This window comes from Cariama cristata, unplaced genomic scaffold (genome assembly GCF_000690535.1).
Source record: "Cariama cristata isolate BGI_N322 unplaced genomic scaffold, ASM69053v1 scaffold17856, whole genome shotgun sequence".
Lineage (NCBI taxonomy): Eukaryota > Metazoa > Chordata > Aves > Cariamiformes > Cariamidae > Cariama > Cariama cristata.
In genome coordinates, this window is record NW_009622943.1 from 41,024 (window position 1) to 58,401 (window position 17,378).

A 17,378-nucleotide genomic window follows, 5' to 3' on the forward strand; every position below is an offset into this window, starting at 1 on the left:
TTGGGACACCAGTGGCCCCACTCAGTGTGCAATAACCAATAAACTCAGGACATCAAGAGGCTGCCCACGGCCACCAGCATGCAGGAACATCACTAGCAGTGACTGCTATCTCCTGTGAAGGCTGGCAGCTGGGCTCCTGAGCACTCCCTTTTAAAAGAGGGCTCGAAGGGGCTGCCCATGCTCTGGTCTGGGGTGGCCGGGGCTTGCTCTGTGGTGCTTGTGCTGGGGAGGATGCAGGTACATCAGGGCTGCTCTATGCCAGACAGGCAACTCCTGCCTTTGGCCAGTTTAGAGCTTCAGGGGAGCTACGATGCTTATTGCAGCCTGGTGGGGTGGTACAGCTCAGGGATTTGTGCCTTAGCATCCCCCCTGTGTGAGAAGCTAAGGGGAGGCTGGGACCTGAAATTTCAGACCTTGTAGGGTTGGTTCAGGCAGAAAAGCTTCTAGAGCAGCTCTGCATTTCCCAAATGTACGAGGCTGCAAGAGGCAGGAGATGGTGGGGACTGAGGGTCCCTCATGAAGTTGCTATAGGACTTGCTTTGGGGCTAAAAAAGCAGATTAATTTATTCTCTCAAACTGCAAAAAATAGACTTTTTCTCTTTTTCTTTTAATAAAGAAGCTTTTCTCCTCTTCCTTGCACCTAGGAGCCTAGCACACAGCTCTTGACTTCAATTTTGTAGCTTGACCATGCCTTTGGTCTGTGCTAAGCCTCTTCCAGCAATCAATAGAAAAGCTACCCAAAAAAGCCAGCAGGCCTTGGGTCTGTCACTCTGTCTTCCTCCGAGCTGGCCCTACGTACAAAAGTGGAAAGCTGTTGGGGTCGTGTGGTGACAGGCAGAGGTGCAAATGTTTGGAGAAGACAGGTAGGAGTTATCAGCTGGGAACTAGGCAAGGGCAGAGCGGGCGGTTTTGGGGCTGCGGGGGAAGAGGGGAAGGAAAGAGCCCAGTTCTCATATTAACTGATAACATTGAGCGCGTTAATCAGCGAGTGAAGCTCATCCCTTACGCTCTCCAGGGAGTGACAGATTGTCTGAGGGCTGTCCAGGAGCTCGATGCTGTGGGTGTAGGGCTCGTATTTCACCGAGAAGGGCCGCTTGATGTGTGATGCATAGCTCCTGCAAGGGAAGAGTACAGAGGGCTTGGTACAAGAGATGGGTCCTGAGCCTCCCTCCTACCCATCACCATTTACCCAGATCACAAGACGTTAAAGCCTCCTTTAGGCAGAGTTTCTAGGTTAGCACAAAACCTCTGCTTTCCCATCTTTCCAGCTCCACAAGGCTATAGCAGTAGCTGAGATCCCTCCTGTTTAGCAAGGAAGACCGTAAGCCTGACTGCGAGTATCCGTGGGCTGAACACATGGGCTTGCATCAAACTGAAGGAAACACTGAACTGGTCATCCCCGTGGCCATCACCAAGCATCCTCTACTTCAACTGCCTTTTTTGTTTTTCAAAAATGCCTAGGAGATTTAGAAGCTAATTGCAGGGAAAGCCCGTGGTATTATAGTATTATATTTCTAAATCCTTTCTGACATTCATTTATTGGCTAATCTCCGCTTGGGGAGGGGGGAACTAGCTGCAAGGGGTATTAAGGACAGATTGAACAGGCAGGGGCTCAGGCCTGGGCAAGAGGATAGGAATAGCATCACCAGAGCCATGCTCTTGAGCAAAGTTGCGCTGCTGCACCTAAAGCCAACTGGAGTCTAGATGTCAGTGATGAGCCTGACTTTACCTGATATCTCAAGAGCAAGACCTCGTTGCCACCTTTCTAACAGAGAAGTACATAGTCGAGTGAAAACAAATCAAGGGTAAATTTTCCCCAAAGTTGCTCAGGTTCACCTCCAACACTAAGATTTATACTACTTGACAAGGTAGAGTGTTTTTTTTCTTTAGCGGCTGTGTAAATATAGAGCTGGGAATCTATATTTAGGTACTCATGGCTACAATCTCCTGAAAAGGAAGACGAGGGGACAAACAGGACTAACAACAGGCATTGCTCCTTGCCTCTGCTGAGGACCCACTCACCCCTTCACTCCTGAATTGCTTAGCTTAGGGTACCCTCTTGTGGCTACCGTGGGTCTGATCTGGCACAGGGCTCGGGCAAGCACATCCCTTTCTCAGGTAGATGCTCTCTGACCGGTACCGCATGCCACAGGGAAGCCTAGTCCTGAATTGCTGTGCTTTGGGGGAAAACACCAGCCAGGGCTAACACGGTCAAAGCCACAGGCTGGCATTTACAGGGAGCTGCCATGCTTGCAAGAAAACAAAACCAAGTGCAAACAGAGGGGGTTTTCAGCATGCTCACACGATCCACCTCCTAAAAGACATGGCTTATCTCAGTTCTGCCAGGCAAGGTCTATCTCACCTCCCTTATTAATGCATTCAGCCACAGGGATGACTGGTAGCACAGCTGTGAATGGTTAGAAATTTGCCCTCCACCACACCTGTGTTCACTTCACACCTTTTTAAAGCATACAAGTGTGAAGTGGGTGCCTGAAGGGCACTAAGGGTGTGTGGCCACCCTAGAAAACCCATGGAAAGTTTTCCTTATGGGAAAAGAGGCTTTTCTTGAGAGATAATCAGGTCAACGGTGGCAGCTGCTGGTAATGCAAAAAATAGAGATGTTTGGATGTTTTCACCTCATAGAGTAACATCTGTGTGATCTCTGAGCTCTTTAAAGAGGATCGTTTACAGTGCTTGTCACTGTCAAAACACTCTAGCCTAATCTTGGTTGCGTATGTGGTGTATTTTTCCTTTTTAAATGCAAGGAAATGACTCATTAGGCAACAGTTAGGGTGTTTTTTAAAGCAGCCTAGCATGTGTGTGAGAGGACGGGCTCCCCAGGTGCTTGATTTTGAGCAGCTGGACTCCAGGTTGTATGAATGGTGCAGGTGAGCATAATAAAAGCAGAATTTGAAATATAGCAGTCCTCACCATGTTATTTATATTAAATAACCCACTTGCAGTATTGTGTAATACTTTGTCTCATCCTATCCCTTCCCTAAGCTAAGATAAAATGGTAAAGGCAAAGTTTTTCTCCGTCAGTCAAATGTTAAAGGACTGAGCTTTCATCCTGTGGGCAATTCTGGGTATGGCCAAGAAAATGCTCTTCTGAATAGATGTCCGTGGCTAGACCTGCCGCTCTCCATCCTGGTTGCAGTCCCATGGGATGGGGAAACCCAGTTACACTGGTGGGATGCTGTCTGGGGTCTGTTAACCCATGTTAACCAGCCTAGGAGGCAAAAGTTCCTTTTTTCCATGGATAAGTCTATTCATACCAAGCAAAACTTTTTTGTTTGTGTGCAAGCTACTAACGATGCCTAGGGGTTTTTTTGCCTGTTGAATGGTAAATGGGTAGGTTGCCCAGCAGCTACTCAGAAAGAGAAACATCTTTCTGCATCCTAAATTCACAGAATGACAGCATTTTGAGCAGCTCTTCACCCCTCTCCTAGAACTTTCACCCACAGAGCGGACTTTGACATGACACAGAAGCCCATGTTTTGGAAGGACCCATGGTGCCAAGATGCTCCCGTGAAGGATAGCTAGTACCTGACCTGTATCACTTGGCCCTTCTGCAGCAAGTAAGCGGAAGGGGTCCTGGTGGGTGGTTTGGGTCTCCAATTTCTGGACCACCAGCTCTCTGTTATGTTGCTTGGCCATGAAAGCAGCCATGGTGTCAAGCCCTGTTTCAATATATCATAGCTTCATTTCCTTCTGTTCGGGTCTCTCTCACTGCCCAGTCCTACCTTAGTTTACTTTTGGCATCACTGAAACTCTCAGACACAAAATATACGGGCTGGTAGTTCTGGTCCTGGTAGGGCTGAACAGCAGCAGCATCAGGGTCGAAGTCCCGCACCTCTGGTTCATCTGACAACGAGTGCTGAGGACACAGCAGAAAAACGTCAGCATGAAATTAAGGGGGTTGGAGAGCACATATGTGATAGAGAGAGATGGAGAACAGGTTGGGTAATCATTAGAGCTGTGCAGAGAAAGAAGATTTTTTGCTGCGTAGGGTCTAGAGCAGAGAGGTAAGTTATGCTAGGACTTACTATGAGCTCCCCATAGGAAGACAGGAGCCCGGCTCCATAGGCTTTGACTATCCCATTCTGTCTGCAGAGCCCAAACTCCACTGTAAACCAGTAAAGCTGTCAAAGAAGAAAGAAAAACACATAGGGGACACAGCTCCTCATCTTCATCTCCCTGTCACTTCTAAGCCCTTGCAACACGGCCGGGGTCTGGGGTTGTTTAAATGAACGGGCCCCTGGCACTTTGTCCCCTCTCCTTAGCCTGCACCCGTCACTGCCAGAGCAAAGTGCTAAACTAAGCTCCTGCCAGGCCGGGACAGGTGGAAACCGTGTCCCTGAGCTGGTCCCCTGCGCACCCGGCTGCTGCACGGTGCTGCCATTCGGTGCCCTTGGAGCAGGATGGGTCACCTTGCCGAGGGAGAGCCAAAGGAAGCGGGTGTCATTTAATCCCATCCCAAAGAGTCCCAGCAGTGCTGTCGTTAGAAATACGATGCTTTATGATACTCTGGTGCCCGAGAAAATTGGGTTAATGTGCAAGTGAGCTCTGCTGTTTAACTGATCTCTGCCCTGCACAGTCACCGTGAAAGAGCAGGGCTGGGGCAGCTCGGGTAGGGGCTCCGAGCCCGCAAAACTGGGGAGACCAGTCTGGACCAGTCCCCTTGATACCACAGAAGTCCTGCTGGAGGGGTCAGGGCCGCCACCCAGCAAAGAGGAAAACTTACTGTTGCGAGTTTCTCAATTTCTTCATCAGTTGCTCCCAGAGATGCCAGCCCAATGTCCTGAGAAGAGAAGGGAAGGGGCGAACATCAGGACAGATTTGGTCTGAGGACCTTATGCATGGATTGCTCTGTTTTATTGCCTTGAGACAACAGATATTGTTGCCCTGCAGTGCCATGTGTCTGCTGGGGCTTCATCATGCTCAGACTAAAAACGCTTCACTCCAGAGCCTGGTATTTTTACTCTGTATTAGGGCTCTTGGTCCATCACTAAGGCTCCTGAACATTGTGTTTAATATAAACAAAACCTAGAACAAGAAGGGTTTAGGTGGCAAGACTGAGATCAGTTTGGGTTCCCACCTCATTGCCTGCCTTCTCAGGGGCAAGGAAGCAGATGACCACCTTACCTGAGAGAACTGGGCAAACGTCTTGTCGGCCAGCATCGGGACATGCCCCAGCAGCTCGTGACAGCAATCCCTGCCGATGCCCAGGGGGAGAAGGAGGAAAACAAGGTCAGCAGTGGACAGAGTTTGTTCGTTAGGGAGAAAGGTTAATTGCTGGCCAGGTGGGATGTCCAGGCAGGGGAGGCTATCGGGGCCGGGCAATACTCACGGCTCGGGGGAGTGCATGGGCGAGGATGCATGGCGGATGTACTGCGTGCACTGGAAGACACGGAAGGCCAGGCTGGCGAGGAAGTCCCGCGCCGACAACAAGCCAGCCACCGGTCGGAGCTGGAAGCCTGTCCTCTCTGAAACAGCACATACCCTCTCTGCGGGGATGCATGACCCATGGGCTGTCCTGGTGTCCCGTATTCCCAGCACGGACAGCAAAAGCATCAGCACTGGAAACTAAAGGGTTTGTGCTGTGCCAAGCCTAATCTTTTTGCTCCTACTAGGGAGCAACATCTGTTCTTTAGGTGCTCAGTGGGATCAAGACTACGGGCTTGACATTTAGGTGCAGCCCACTGTGTTTAGTGGCAGTTCCCACTACCTGGAGTCTACCCCTGTCCTCTGTGGCAATGCAGAAGCCTCCACCAGCTCTCCTCCCACATCTCAGCTCACATGCTCCTCCGTCGGGTTCGAGTTTCCCGGCTGTAGCTGCCACCACCGTGCTGGAGCCCTGGCAGACCCTGGACTGCCGTCCCCCAGGCTTGTACCCACCTTTCAGGAAGCGGGAGACCTCCTCCAGCTGAGGGATGTTGTTTTCATTGTAGCCACAGAATTTCTCCAGCAGATTGAAAGCTTCGAGGTACTCCTTGCAGGCGTGGGTGGGGTACAGGCTCTTCAGGGTGCTGTACACCTCCTTCCTTCAGGACAAGATGTGGCAGACGTTCAGTGGTTTGATGTGTCTAGTCCTCTCCTGTCCTCTGGTTATACACTATCAAGGACTCAGGCCTCGCAGTTCCTTCTCCTTTCGCCTTTCTCCACCACTAAGTCTGTGTCTGTGCGCATTGACAGGGGTATGTAAACATACCAACACACATTTGAATGAGCCTGCAAAGTCAGCAGCTGTATCTGCACAGACCTATTTCTGACCTTGAAGGTCAGAAGACTGTATAAAAGGTATTACCTGGAATTAAAATATCCCCTGTAGGTTAGCTCCTGAAGTTGCACAACGAAGACAGTCAATGTAACCAGGAGATGACCTTGTTTGGGAACCTGTGTACTCAGCTCCTATGAGCTGCCCTTGTTTTCAGGGCAGTGACACTCCTGGAAATAATCATGTGCAAAGGAAGCATCTTCCCAAGCGAGGCCAGCAGGTACCATGCAGGTATTCACTGCGGGCCCCATACTTCTTTCTGCAGCTATGGGAACTGCCCTTTCTTTGGAGGCTTCTACTAAGTCAGGTCCCCTTAGATAAATGGGAGCCCAAATTATCTACATTGCTTTCTGGGGAGGCTCCTTTGGAGGAAACTCCTGGGGACTGAAGCGTGAAAGTGCTCTGGGTGCAGCCTCAAGAGAGGAGACAGACCATCACTGTTTTGGAGGTAGCTTTCTCTCCCGAATGCAGTCCCTACCATAAAACCCCATGCAATGAGTTACTGGATTTTATAACAAGCTATTAAGTAGGATGCTTGTGCTCCTGGTACATTTTTCAAGATGTCACACCCTAACCGTTTAGGTTTTGATTCCCAGCTTCTAACAGTGAAGCCAATAAAGGTCAGAGATGCCATCAGTGCTCACCAGGTAGCGATCTCCTCCGCCGTGTACTCCACACGAGGGATCGGGTCTCCGCTGCAAGGCAAACGCACTGTTACTGATAGCAGCAGAGCACAAGCCAGGCTCTTCTTCCCTTTGAGAGGGAAGAACTTTGGAGAAGCTCTGCGTGATGTTGATCAATCTTCTTTAAACCAAACAAGGGAGCGACAGGAAAGACAAAGCCTTAGTACTGGGTCATTTGTACAGGTGCAACAAATACATAGACACAGAGGAAAGCATTAGTCTTGCCGGAGGTTATAAATGAACAAGGGATGAGCAAGAGCTTAGCAGGCTTAATATTTTCCAGGAAAAAAAAAATGGTTTTCATTGGAAAAAATTGAAACTTTGTGTGAAAATAAATTAATGTGCCTGAACTTCAGGGGGCGATGGCTCCAATAATGAATCAGCAGCTGGGAAATAAAAGCAGCTAATAAGGAAAATGAAATGTGTTTGAACTGCAGAAAAATATATTGTCAGTAAGATTAAGGACAGCAAGAAAAGAAAATCTTAACATTGATGTAAGTGGGAACTAAAGAAGACTGACACTTCTGCCTTTTCCGCATCATAATTAGCAATTGTATTTCCTAAATCCTTCTGATCTGTATTTGAACAAATGAGATATTCACAGATTACAGCCATAAAGCATAGTTCTTTTTCCATTAACAGCCTGAAGGGATGCTACACAGTGGCTCATAAATGCTAACCTGCAGATGAGATGTGAGAGAAGACATCTTAAATGGGTGCATCCTCTTAGGACAGTATTTCTTCCTGTGTCCCTCAGGACTCCCTTGCTGGCACAGTGACTTTCTGTGCATTTAGTATTGGTACAGGATAAAAACATCAATGTCTATATTCCAGGCTTCAAATCTGCAAAGAACATGAAACCTAACAGAGCAGAAAGCCATGCTGGGATCACTCCAGTTGCAGGGGTAGCTCAAGAAGGTGACCCATATAATTTCCACGGCCTGCTTTCAGCACAGCTCGCTACAGAAATCTACATTTAAAGTCCTTCTCAGAGAGGGAGATGCTACAGTGGAAGGCAGTGTTACTGAATCGCGTCAAGGGAATATTTTACAAACCCAGCTAAATATTAGAGCTCTGTTTGATGTTGTAGTGAAAAGGCTGAGTGCTATCACTGCATATATCAGGACAGGAGTATTAAATAGGAACACAAGAGGTAGTCTTAAATCTATATAAGACAATGATGAGACCATTACTGGAATCTATTTAATTTATCAGAGAGTTAGGAGGTGAACCATTCAGTCTATAAATACCCTCATAGGAAAAAAATTCTGATAGCAGAATTCAATCTAACAGATGAAAGGCATGTATGATCCATTGGGTGAAAGCTAAAGCTACTGAAGTTCAGTTTAGAAATAAAACCCACATTTTTTCACAGCCAGGGTAACAAACCATCGGAACAAGTTTTCTGGACACGTGGTAGCTTTTTCAGTACTTGAAACACTGAAGTCAAAACTAGATATCATTTTGAAAGAGATGCTACATTTCAAAATGATGTTTGAGGAATTACCCTTGGCTTTTGTTATGCAGGAGGTTTATTCTGGGTTTCTCAATGTATGAATTAATGACTACCACAGACATTTGTTAATTAAGAAGAGGCTGGAATACATAGAGAGAAGAGGGACACAAAAAGAGCTGGGAAGGCTGAAAGGAGACTCAAAAGAAGAGAGGTCTCATGCAGGTAGCACAATGACTTCCCCACAGGTTGCAATGACATGACATTATCCCTGCATGGATGTTAGGAAAGAGACTTACTGCTTATAGTGAAAAGCAATTTCTGCTATCGATTTCCTTCTCTGGCGATACACTTGGTCAGAGTAGCCCTGTGATGACAAACAGGAACAGAGACAGGATTTTTAATCAGTTACTAAAATTTCTCACCCAACAAAGTTCATCACTGGCTGGAGAAACTTCTCTCGTGGCAGCGATTGCACTGCAGTTCCCTGATCAGCTGCCCTAAGAGGTGTTCTCCAGCTCCCTACTCCTGAGGGAAGGCTCAGGAGTCCGACAGGAGGATGCGCCCACACAGATGAACTCACCGGGTGATCCAGATCCAAGTCAGGGTCAAACTTGGTGACCAAATGGTGGCACTTGTCCAACTCACAGATTTTTCTGGGAAACCAGTGAACTAAGGGGAGAGAGAAAGAGAAAAACTGGCTGTGAAAGTGAACACGGAGCATCCTCTACTGAGAAGGGGTTGGGAGGTTGAATAAGATACATCTGACTTGGTCAACCAAATGCAAACACACACACACACACACACACACCCCCAAACAGCACACAAGACGGCTGTGCCTTCTGGGCAGTAGTCCCACACTCTCAATGCTCTTGTCCTGGAGTAAGGTCTAACACCATGATCTACATCTCATGACTTCCCTGCCCATCTCTCAGCAGAGTATTTTGTGACAAAAGTAAACAAGAAGATGAAAATTGGATTTTACTTAAAGATACTAGACTTCACATTAAAAACAAATCCAGAGGTCCAACTGGTTGTAGAGCGATCACTGCAGATCTCTAGGGATGTTTTACAATAAGAATCACCTTGTCTTCACAACAGGATGGCATGGGGAGTGTCATGTAGTTTAGTGCTGAATCTGTACAGAGCTCCTGACACATAGGTAGGAAACTATTTTACATTTATAATATAAAGCACTGGAGTAGGGATGGAGAACTCTGTAGGAGAGGTGTGAACAAAGCACGAAATTTCATCTCCTATTTCTTTTTTTTCAATGTGACACCAGAAGAATGGGCTATGGACTCTGGATTCTGTTGAGTAAGGGACAAAGAGCGAAGTGGCTTTCAGAATTCAGGTGTCCCAGAGGCAGTCTTTTCTGTTTTGCTCAAATTCGGCATACAGTGGCCCTTCTCCTTTCCTGGCAATAACAAAGTGTCCGCTCTGTTTCTACAGCTCAGCCTCTCTATGACAGTGAAACAGTTTATAAGTTCCTTACATTTGTCTTCCTTAGTGGTCCTCACGTCTTCTGCTACCCTCTTGATGGAGCTAATGAAAGTATTGAGGTCAGAGCTGTGGACTTCACAGCGCACAAAGTACTCCAGTTCAGCAGTCCCTTCACGGGGCTTTCGGCTAAGCCTTGTCTCCAGGTGATGAATTTTGGCTTCAAATGTCTTTTGGGACATGGAAAAGGAGAATAAAAACATTAAACAACACTTGAAACACCCACCGTCACTTCCCAAAGATGTCTTTATGGATACATTTGAGAGGGACTCCCCCTTGTCTTTTTCTTCTTTTTTGTTCCCCCACTGGGATAAACACACTTATCCATTCATTCCACAGGTTTTTCCTTCCGGACAGACAACCAGCAGGGCTGGTCAGTCAAGAGAAGACTTCCACATTGGCAAAGAAGAGCATATCAAGAGGGAATATTGATGTGGCAAAATGCCACCTCCCATGACCCCTTTTCCTTTAACCTCCTCCTTAAGGCAAAGGGGCTTTTTTTTTTTTTTTTTTCCTGGAGGGGGGGGGGGGGGGGGGGAGGGGGGGAAGGGGGGGGTGGCCGGCCGTTTTGAGTCTGTAGTGAGAACGAGAGATGGTGACCTTTCCCTGGGTAAGTGGGGCTCTGAAACTTGGAGGAGCCGTTAGAGGGGCTCGCTGTCACAAGTGATAGCATTTGGGCTCATTATCAGAACTGATCTCCCCCGAAGAATGTGAAGGAGACAAAATGGAGTCTATAGGCTTTCAAAGGGCCCTGGCAGATTTGTGGATATTTTCTTTAGCTCGGTGAAACCAGCAGTACAAGCACAAGTCCCTGCGCAATGACCCGGCTTTTCCAAAGTCCCTGGAAGATCTTTGGTAGAGGAAGGGTCGTGATTTCTGTGGTTAATCAGAGGCAGAAAGATGAGAAGGAACAGATGCGATGCCACAGGTAAATTAAATTTAGGACCATGTTTTTTAATATACCTACCCACTTCACTATTATATTGTCCCCTCAACAATCAATACCTTTGCATTAATCTGACAGCCGTGATTGCATTACCTATGCTTTGACTGCATGTAACACATACAGAAGAGTGAAACCAGCTTCCCTGCAGCCTGGCTCATGACGAGGCAAATGTCATTATGCCCGTCTGCTTTCATATCTTGTACCTGCATTGCCAGAGGGATCTGGGAAATGAATCTTCCTCTGTTGTGGCTTGACATGCTTGTCTTTTTATTATATTTAAAGCACTCTCTGTGACAAGCTCAAAGAGCTTTTTTACTAGAAGAGCTCTTGATGCAGCAAGTAAATCGCTCCAGGAAGAAACAAATAATATTCGAACACAAGATGCCCCTGCTTCTTGCTTGATGTTTTAAAAATCACTTAAATTACAGACTTTAAATGCAGTGTAACATAAAATCTACCAAGTACAAGAGCCTACATGTCTATCTTTTGTAACTGCTAAGCAGTCTGTTGCATTTCAAATGTTACACTAATGGCTTTTTCATGCCTTATCTGGCAGCTGTGCGCTCCTAGGAAGGTGACCCCAACCATGGCAACACCAAGGCTTTTTTCTAACAAGCTTGTCTTAGAGATTCTTTCACTCTTGAGACAACAACCATATGTTGCCCAGAAAACAACTTTTATTGCTACAGTGCTCTTAGAGGAGATGCAAGGTGTTCTGTAATTGCTGAAGATCTTGAACACTTATTCATAAGAGTATCAGAGCTAGTACTGCATGGGCAAGGAATAGCCAGAATGCCCTACAATTTCAGGGATACTTATCCCTCAGACACACTTTTTGTACGTTTACAGCTGTTAGGTAATGGTTTTGCTGTATAGTGTTGCTGGTGATCTGTTTTTACCCCAGAAGTGGTTGCATTTCGTGGGGAAGGTGTTCTATAATTATCGTGTGTATTAATAGATGAGCTAGCAGCATGCCCTTGTGATGAGAAAGGCCAACCACGTAGTGAATTGTAGTAGCAGGACTGTAGACAACAGGTCAAAGGAAGTGATTCCTCCTCCCTGTCTGGGATGAGGGAGACCACATCTGGAGTACCATGTCCCCCAGAAGAAAGACGTTGATGTGCTGTAGCAGTGAAGGGCTGCCAAGATGCTCAGGGAGCTGGAGCACGTTATATGAAGAAAGACAGAGGGAATGGGATTTGTTCAGCCTTGAAAAGTGAAGGAGCAGGAGAGATTGGTTCACTGTCTACTAGTATCTGGAGGGAGGGTGTAAAGAAGACAGAGACAAACTCATCTGAAGAGTACACAGTGGGAGGACAAGAGGCAATGGGCACAAGCTGGAAGTGAGGACATTAAGAAGCAAAAGAAAAGAGAGAGAGTTTTTTATGATGAAGGCAGTCAAACACTGGCCAAGGGGTCCATGGACACTGTGGGATCTCTGCCTTGGTGATAACTCAAAATGCAACAAGCACAGCCCTGAGCAACCTGCTGCGACTGGACCTGCTCTGTGCAGGAGTTGGACCAGAGACCTCCAAAGGTCCCTTACAACCCATGTGACTGATTAATAGGAACAAATTGTCCTTTCCTCTCCTCTCACTGCTGAAGTCAATTAAATTAAACTACTGCAGATAAAACATATCTCAGAACCTCAGTTTGGAAAAACACTTTTGAATCATTCTGGATGAAAATGTACTGCATAAATGCAAGTTGTTGTGTTTTGATTGCTGTTTAAATAGGCAGCACTTAACTCAGTCTTTCCATTCATGGTACTGAGATCCTAGATAATGCAACATTATATTGCTGGCTAGGGGGGGAAAGCTCAATTAGTTAGCACTTTTCCTTGGTATTAAAGCCATATACAGGGCATATCTCCAGGGGGAATCAACAGAACCTTTAACATGTGAATCAAATTCATCCCTGAAGTAGGGAGGTAATTTTGAAATCAATATACCAGTTTTACACCCAAGGTGAAGTTATTCTTGTAATTCTTTGACCAAGGACCAATGTAGCAATGCCATTCAGACACTGCCAAAGCCTTGACCCACAAGTAAGGTGGGTTTGGTCTGTAGCCACGCAGGGCACACAGCTTGCTTTGAATGTGGGATCAGAGCCCTGCATGTGAAGTTGAAGTGCTGAGCGGCGGAGGGGGCTGTCAGAGTACGCTACAAGCCACAGGGCTGTGGACTGTAGGTGTGAAACTGTGTGGTTGGATCCAGTCATTAAGCAAAGTTAAGCCTAGAGCTTAACAGCACTACCAGACAGAGATAGGGCTCATTCGTAGTGATGGAAAGTGAAGGCACGCTGGGGCATGAGCATAGCATGATTGTGGTGACATCAGACAACTAACTGATAGTTTAGAGCAGGCAGACCGAGTCTGAGTCTTCTTTAGTAGACTCAAGTGATATTTCTCACAGAACAGCCATGAAACCTGTAGTGTGTTCCTTGAGTCCCATACAACAGGTTAGGTACTCACCTCAAATACCTTAAGTGCACGGGATAGCGGTGAAGTCTTGGCTCCCTTGAGCATGAAGAAGAGGTTCAGCATGGCTCTCCCATCCTTCTCCTCGAAGACAATGGTCTCTGTAGACTCTGCAGCATCAGTGGCTGCAGCTGCAGCTGCAGCCTCTCTTTCCTTCCTGGCATCTTCAATGAGGCTTTGACGTCTACCAATGAACCGCGGAGACTGAAGGCAGAGCAGAAATAAATAACACTTCTGATAGAGCTGTGGGGGAGATCAGAGGCATCCCCAGTAGCTGGATGAGGTGTGACCAATGTGTCTCAGCAGAGGAAGAAGGGGAAGGTTGGGCTGACTTCCCTGGCTTTGTAGAGGAAGATCTGGTGATGAGGACTGAGGCTTTAGAATTGAACATCTGGGAACGTGGAGCTTCAGGAAAAATCATTGTAAAATACCCTTGTAGCACGACTGGAGAGTGGGCTTCTCCCCTCACCTTCCCTAGCAACTGTTTTCAATATCCTTCAAAAAATAAAAATCAGGAACAACCTTACACAATTTTCAGGTGTCTGATGAACTCAAGTGGAGAGACCTTAGATAAACATGAAGTCATCTGAGAAAAGATACACTATGAGGGTCAGCTGAAGCCCACAGCTATGACCTGGCCAGGAAACATGAACTGTTTGACGGTGTATTAGGAGGGCAGCTTAGCTAAACTGCTCCTGGGATCCAGCGTGATGTTTTCTTCTGACATTAAGTGGATGCTTACCTATTGAAGTGTAATTGGAACCGCATCCATACACCCTAGAAAATATATTCCTCCTGCTGATCTGCAGATCTGTTTTGCCCTAACAAACTCCTGCAGATTTCTGTTACTTGGAATTGCACCTGAAATGCTGCAATTCTGTGCCTGGGGTCATGTTATGTCACTTGTTTATACTTACAGTGAGCTACAAACTATTTCAATCACTGCTGTTTCTTTTGTTATAGAAATAGCTCATATACTGCCTTACTTGGTCTTGGTCTTTTTACAACCAGTTTTCCATTTAGAGGCAGCTCAGCTGGTTCCAATTTTCTGTGTTCAATACCCAAACCAGATAACAAGCCCTCAGAACTTGCTAAAAGAAACCTGGGGCAGCACTGAAGAAGGAGCAGCACACAAAGTCATCCAGTACCTGCATATAAAGCGGGACTGGCTGCAGTTTTCCCTCTGATTACATTGAAAATATCTGGAAAAAGAGATAGATGCTAACCAAGCAGCACCTTCCCTACCTTGTGAAAATTTGGAGAATGTTTTCCTTTTAAAAAGACAGCCTGCTCAGCTACTAGTCCGTTTTCTCTCTGATTTTCAAAGCCCACCATCAGTAACTAATGTTTCCTCTGAACATCCTTGTGGATGCTTTAGTGGTGTAAAGCTGACATTTTAAATGCAGCCTGAAAAATGCAGCACATCTAGGCACCAGCCCACATACTTCTATCTGGTCCTTTTTTAATAAAGAGACTCCTCTGAAACGATATTGGCTGATCCTCAACCCATTTATTCTTTGTGGCACATAACAAGCACATATTGCTACTTGTCTAAATTGATGGTATTCATGCCCAAAGAGAGAAAACATCTAATAAGTATTCTCAGCCATAACTTTTAAAATCTTGTAAGCGTATGCTGAGTTTTAAGCGTGCGTTTTATATCACTACCGTGTTTAAAGCTAAGCCAGTGTTTACTTTAATGTGCCTGTAATAAGCAGGGCAAACAGCCTTGTGCTAGCCACAGTCATCGGGCTCTGCCGTGGTCCCAAGCCAGGCAATGCGTTAGCCAAGGATGTTTTATCATGCTGTGCCCTGAGACGCAGAGGTGCAGTAGGATTTTACTTCTGGAGTGGAGCAGGGGAGAGGAGGGAAATTAAACCCCCATGTTTAGGCTGTAAATCAGGTTAAAATCTGACAGAGAGGAGTTCAAATAGCAAGAAGACTTGTGTGACTGGAAAGCTGCACTGGGAGAGGCAGCCTCAACCAGTCAGACCCATGTGCTGGGACTGGGTGGCCCCTGGCAAGGAGGAGCAGGGGGGGTTTTGGTCCCATCGAGGGGTCCTGGAAGCTGCTTAGCTCCATGCTGGCATATTTTGGGTGGGTAAAGTTAAAAAAAAAAAAAATAAAAGAAAGAAAAAGTATGAATTTTGCTTGGGAGAAGAGGGCCAGGAGAGGTCTGCCTGCCTGCTGCCTCCTCCGCTGGCTGCGTGCTCCCCATCTCAGCGTTCTCTCCTCTGCCCCTCACATTTACGGTCATCAGGGTATTACCTCCTTTTGCTGGAAATTAGGAATCTGGCATATAAACTAACCAAACTGATCTCTTATGATAAATGCCTTCCTTTATTCAGAAGGCGCCATTACATGGTATTTCCGAATTGCCTCACATACTATCTCCCTGAGTGCGTATCTAGCTACAGTGAGAACTTTAATTTGATTTTGCAAAGCATTTATTTGCCTGAGGCCTGAGTCTGATACGGTCATTCACCTCTTATGAAGGATTAGTTTGCACCTCTTACAATGGGTTAGTTCATTTTTCCTTCTTTGAATTTGCTGCAAATCAGAGTGCCCCGCCTGAGTAGTGTCATTAAAAATACTGTGTTCTGAGTTAAAGTACTTTGGCACTTTTTTCCTGGCTCATTATTTGCAGCAAGCGGGAAGGATTGTAAAGATTATTTCCCTCCCTGCGTTGTGGGGACAGTGACATCCCAGCCCTGCTTCCTGCTGGTTTGCCTCCAACTTCTTGTGTGCTCGGTAACCAAACCCTGCTCCAGCTACAGTCCCAAGGTGTCTTATAAAAACTACTAGCAGCAGAAAAACTAAATACGTAACAAAAGATTTTTCCACGGTGTGAGTCTGATGTTTGGCTGGCCCAGCTGACACGTAGAATACCTGCTGGTGTAGATGAGTTCTGGGATTGCAAAGGTCTTCCCCCCCCCGCCCCAGTTTGCACAGTTTCCCCTGCAGTGGGGTGCTAGTCCCTGGGGGTTAATGGCAAGGGAACACCTCAGACCTGCTGGAGCTAGTGTGGTGGTAGGCAGGGGCTGGGTGGCCAATTGTCCATGGTCACGCCGTCACCACGAGGGCTGGGGACATGCAATGCTGCATACAAATGCAGAGTCATGCCTCTTGCGTGGTAGAAGCCAGCAAAATAAGTGACAGGGTTGTGGAGATCTCCTGTGCTAGGTGAGAGCAAAGGGCAAAGCCTTTCATGCAGCCCACTCTCAAAGTGACCCTCACAGGGCTAAGTTTTGACCTTTTTTTATTTTTCTGAGAATTTCCATTCAAAGAAGAGATGCAAAGATGGGCTGAAGTTTTGTGTCCACCCGAGGCTGGAGGAGCCACTTACCCCAAGCAGGTTGCCAGCACACCTGGTGAACCCCAATTCCTCTGGCCCCTTTCTTCAGTGGCCCATTTCCCATCAAACACAAGGCAGCACCTCAGAGGGTGTAACAACCAAACACTCTCCCCTTCTTCAGACAGCAATGAGCATCTCAAATATTGATTTGACAAGTAGCCTAGAAAATACCGAGTTTTCAAGAACCATGCAAGTGTTCATTATTTTGCCAGAATGAGAACGGTTGTGTGAGAGGGAAGCCTTCCCTGATCTCCATTTATTAGAGAAAGCGAGCTTACCTCCTTGTTTCCTAAATGTATCCCTTCCTTTCCAGCACATTCCACTCCAAAACACTTCTCCCTGCCTATGCAGTGGCTGATTTTACCAACTCAGAGCATCACACAGGGTTAAGAGGAGAGCAGGTGAAAGAAGCAGCGGGCATAGGGGAGGGAAATGGGGATTTCTATAACCAACCTGCTGGAGTCACCCTGCAGATGCCTGCCAAACACATCTGCTCCCTAACCTGGCTTGATTCCCGGGTTTCCTCCTGCCGAGCATCCCGAGGGGATCCCCTCCCAGTGCTCTGGCTCCTCCAGGGTCGCCCGCAACCCAGCCACATCCCTGACCCACAGGACTGTCCCATGCCGGGAGTCTCCGGGCTCCTCCTGCCTGCCCTGGCATTTGGGTTAGGAGATGAAATGTCCCT

The 17,378-nt window shown here is 46.9% G+C and overlaps 1 protein-coding gene across 1 annotated transcript in view; it reads right to left on the bottom strand.

Moving 5' to 3' along the window:
- Window positions 1-955: 955 nt before the first annotated feature.
- The window catches only part of TH (tyrosine hydroxylase), a 17,188-nt gene continuing 765 nt past the window's right edge, over window positions 956-17,378 (bottom strand). Inside the window, exons 2-13 of the mRNA XM_009702547.1 lie at window positions 13,333-13,542; window positions 9,909-10,083; window positions 8,997-9,085; window positions 8,713-8,780; window positions 6,922-6,972; window positions 5,899-6,044; window positions 5,351-5,486; window positions 5,146-5,215; window positions 4,745-4,801; window positions 4,047-4,142; window positions 3,744-3,877; window positions 956-1,115 (exon numbers count right to left, since the gene is read on the bottom strand). Of these exons, the coding sequence (XP_009700849.1) occupies window positions 956-1,115; window positions 3,744-3,877; window positions 4,047-4,142; window positions 4,745-4,801; window positions 5,146-5,215; window positions 5,351-5,486; window positions 5,899-6,044; window positions 6,922-6,972; window positions 8,713-8,780; window positions 8,997-9,085; window positions 9,909-10,083; window positions 13,333-13,542 (1,392 nt within the window). The remainder of the gene's footprint in view (window positions 1,116-3,743; window positions 3,878-4,046; window positions 4,143-4,744; window positions 4,802-5,145; window positions 5,216-5,350; window positions 5,487-5,898; window positions 6,045-6,921; window positions 6,973-8,712; window positions 8,781-8,996; window positions 9,086-9,908; window positions 10,084-13,332; window positions 13,543-17,378) is intronic.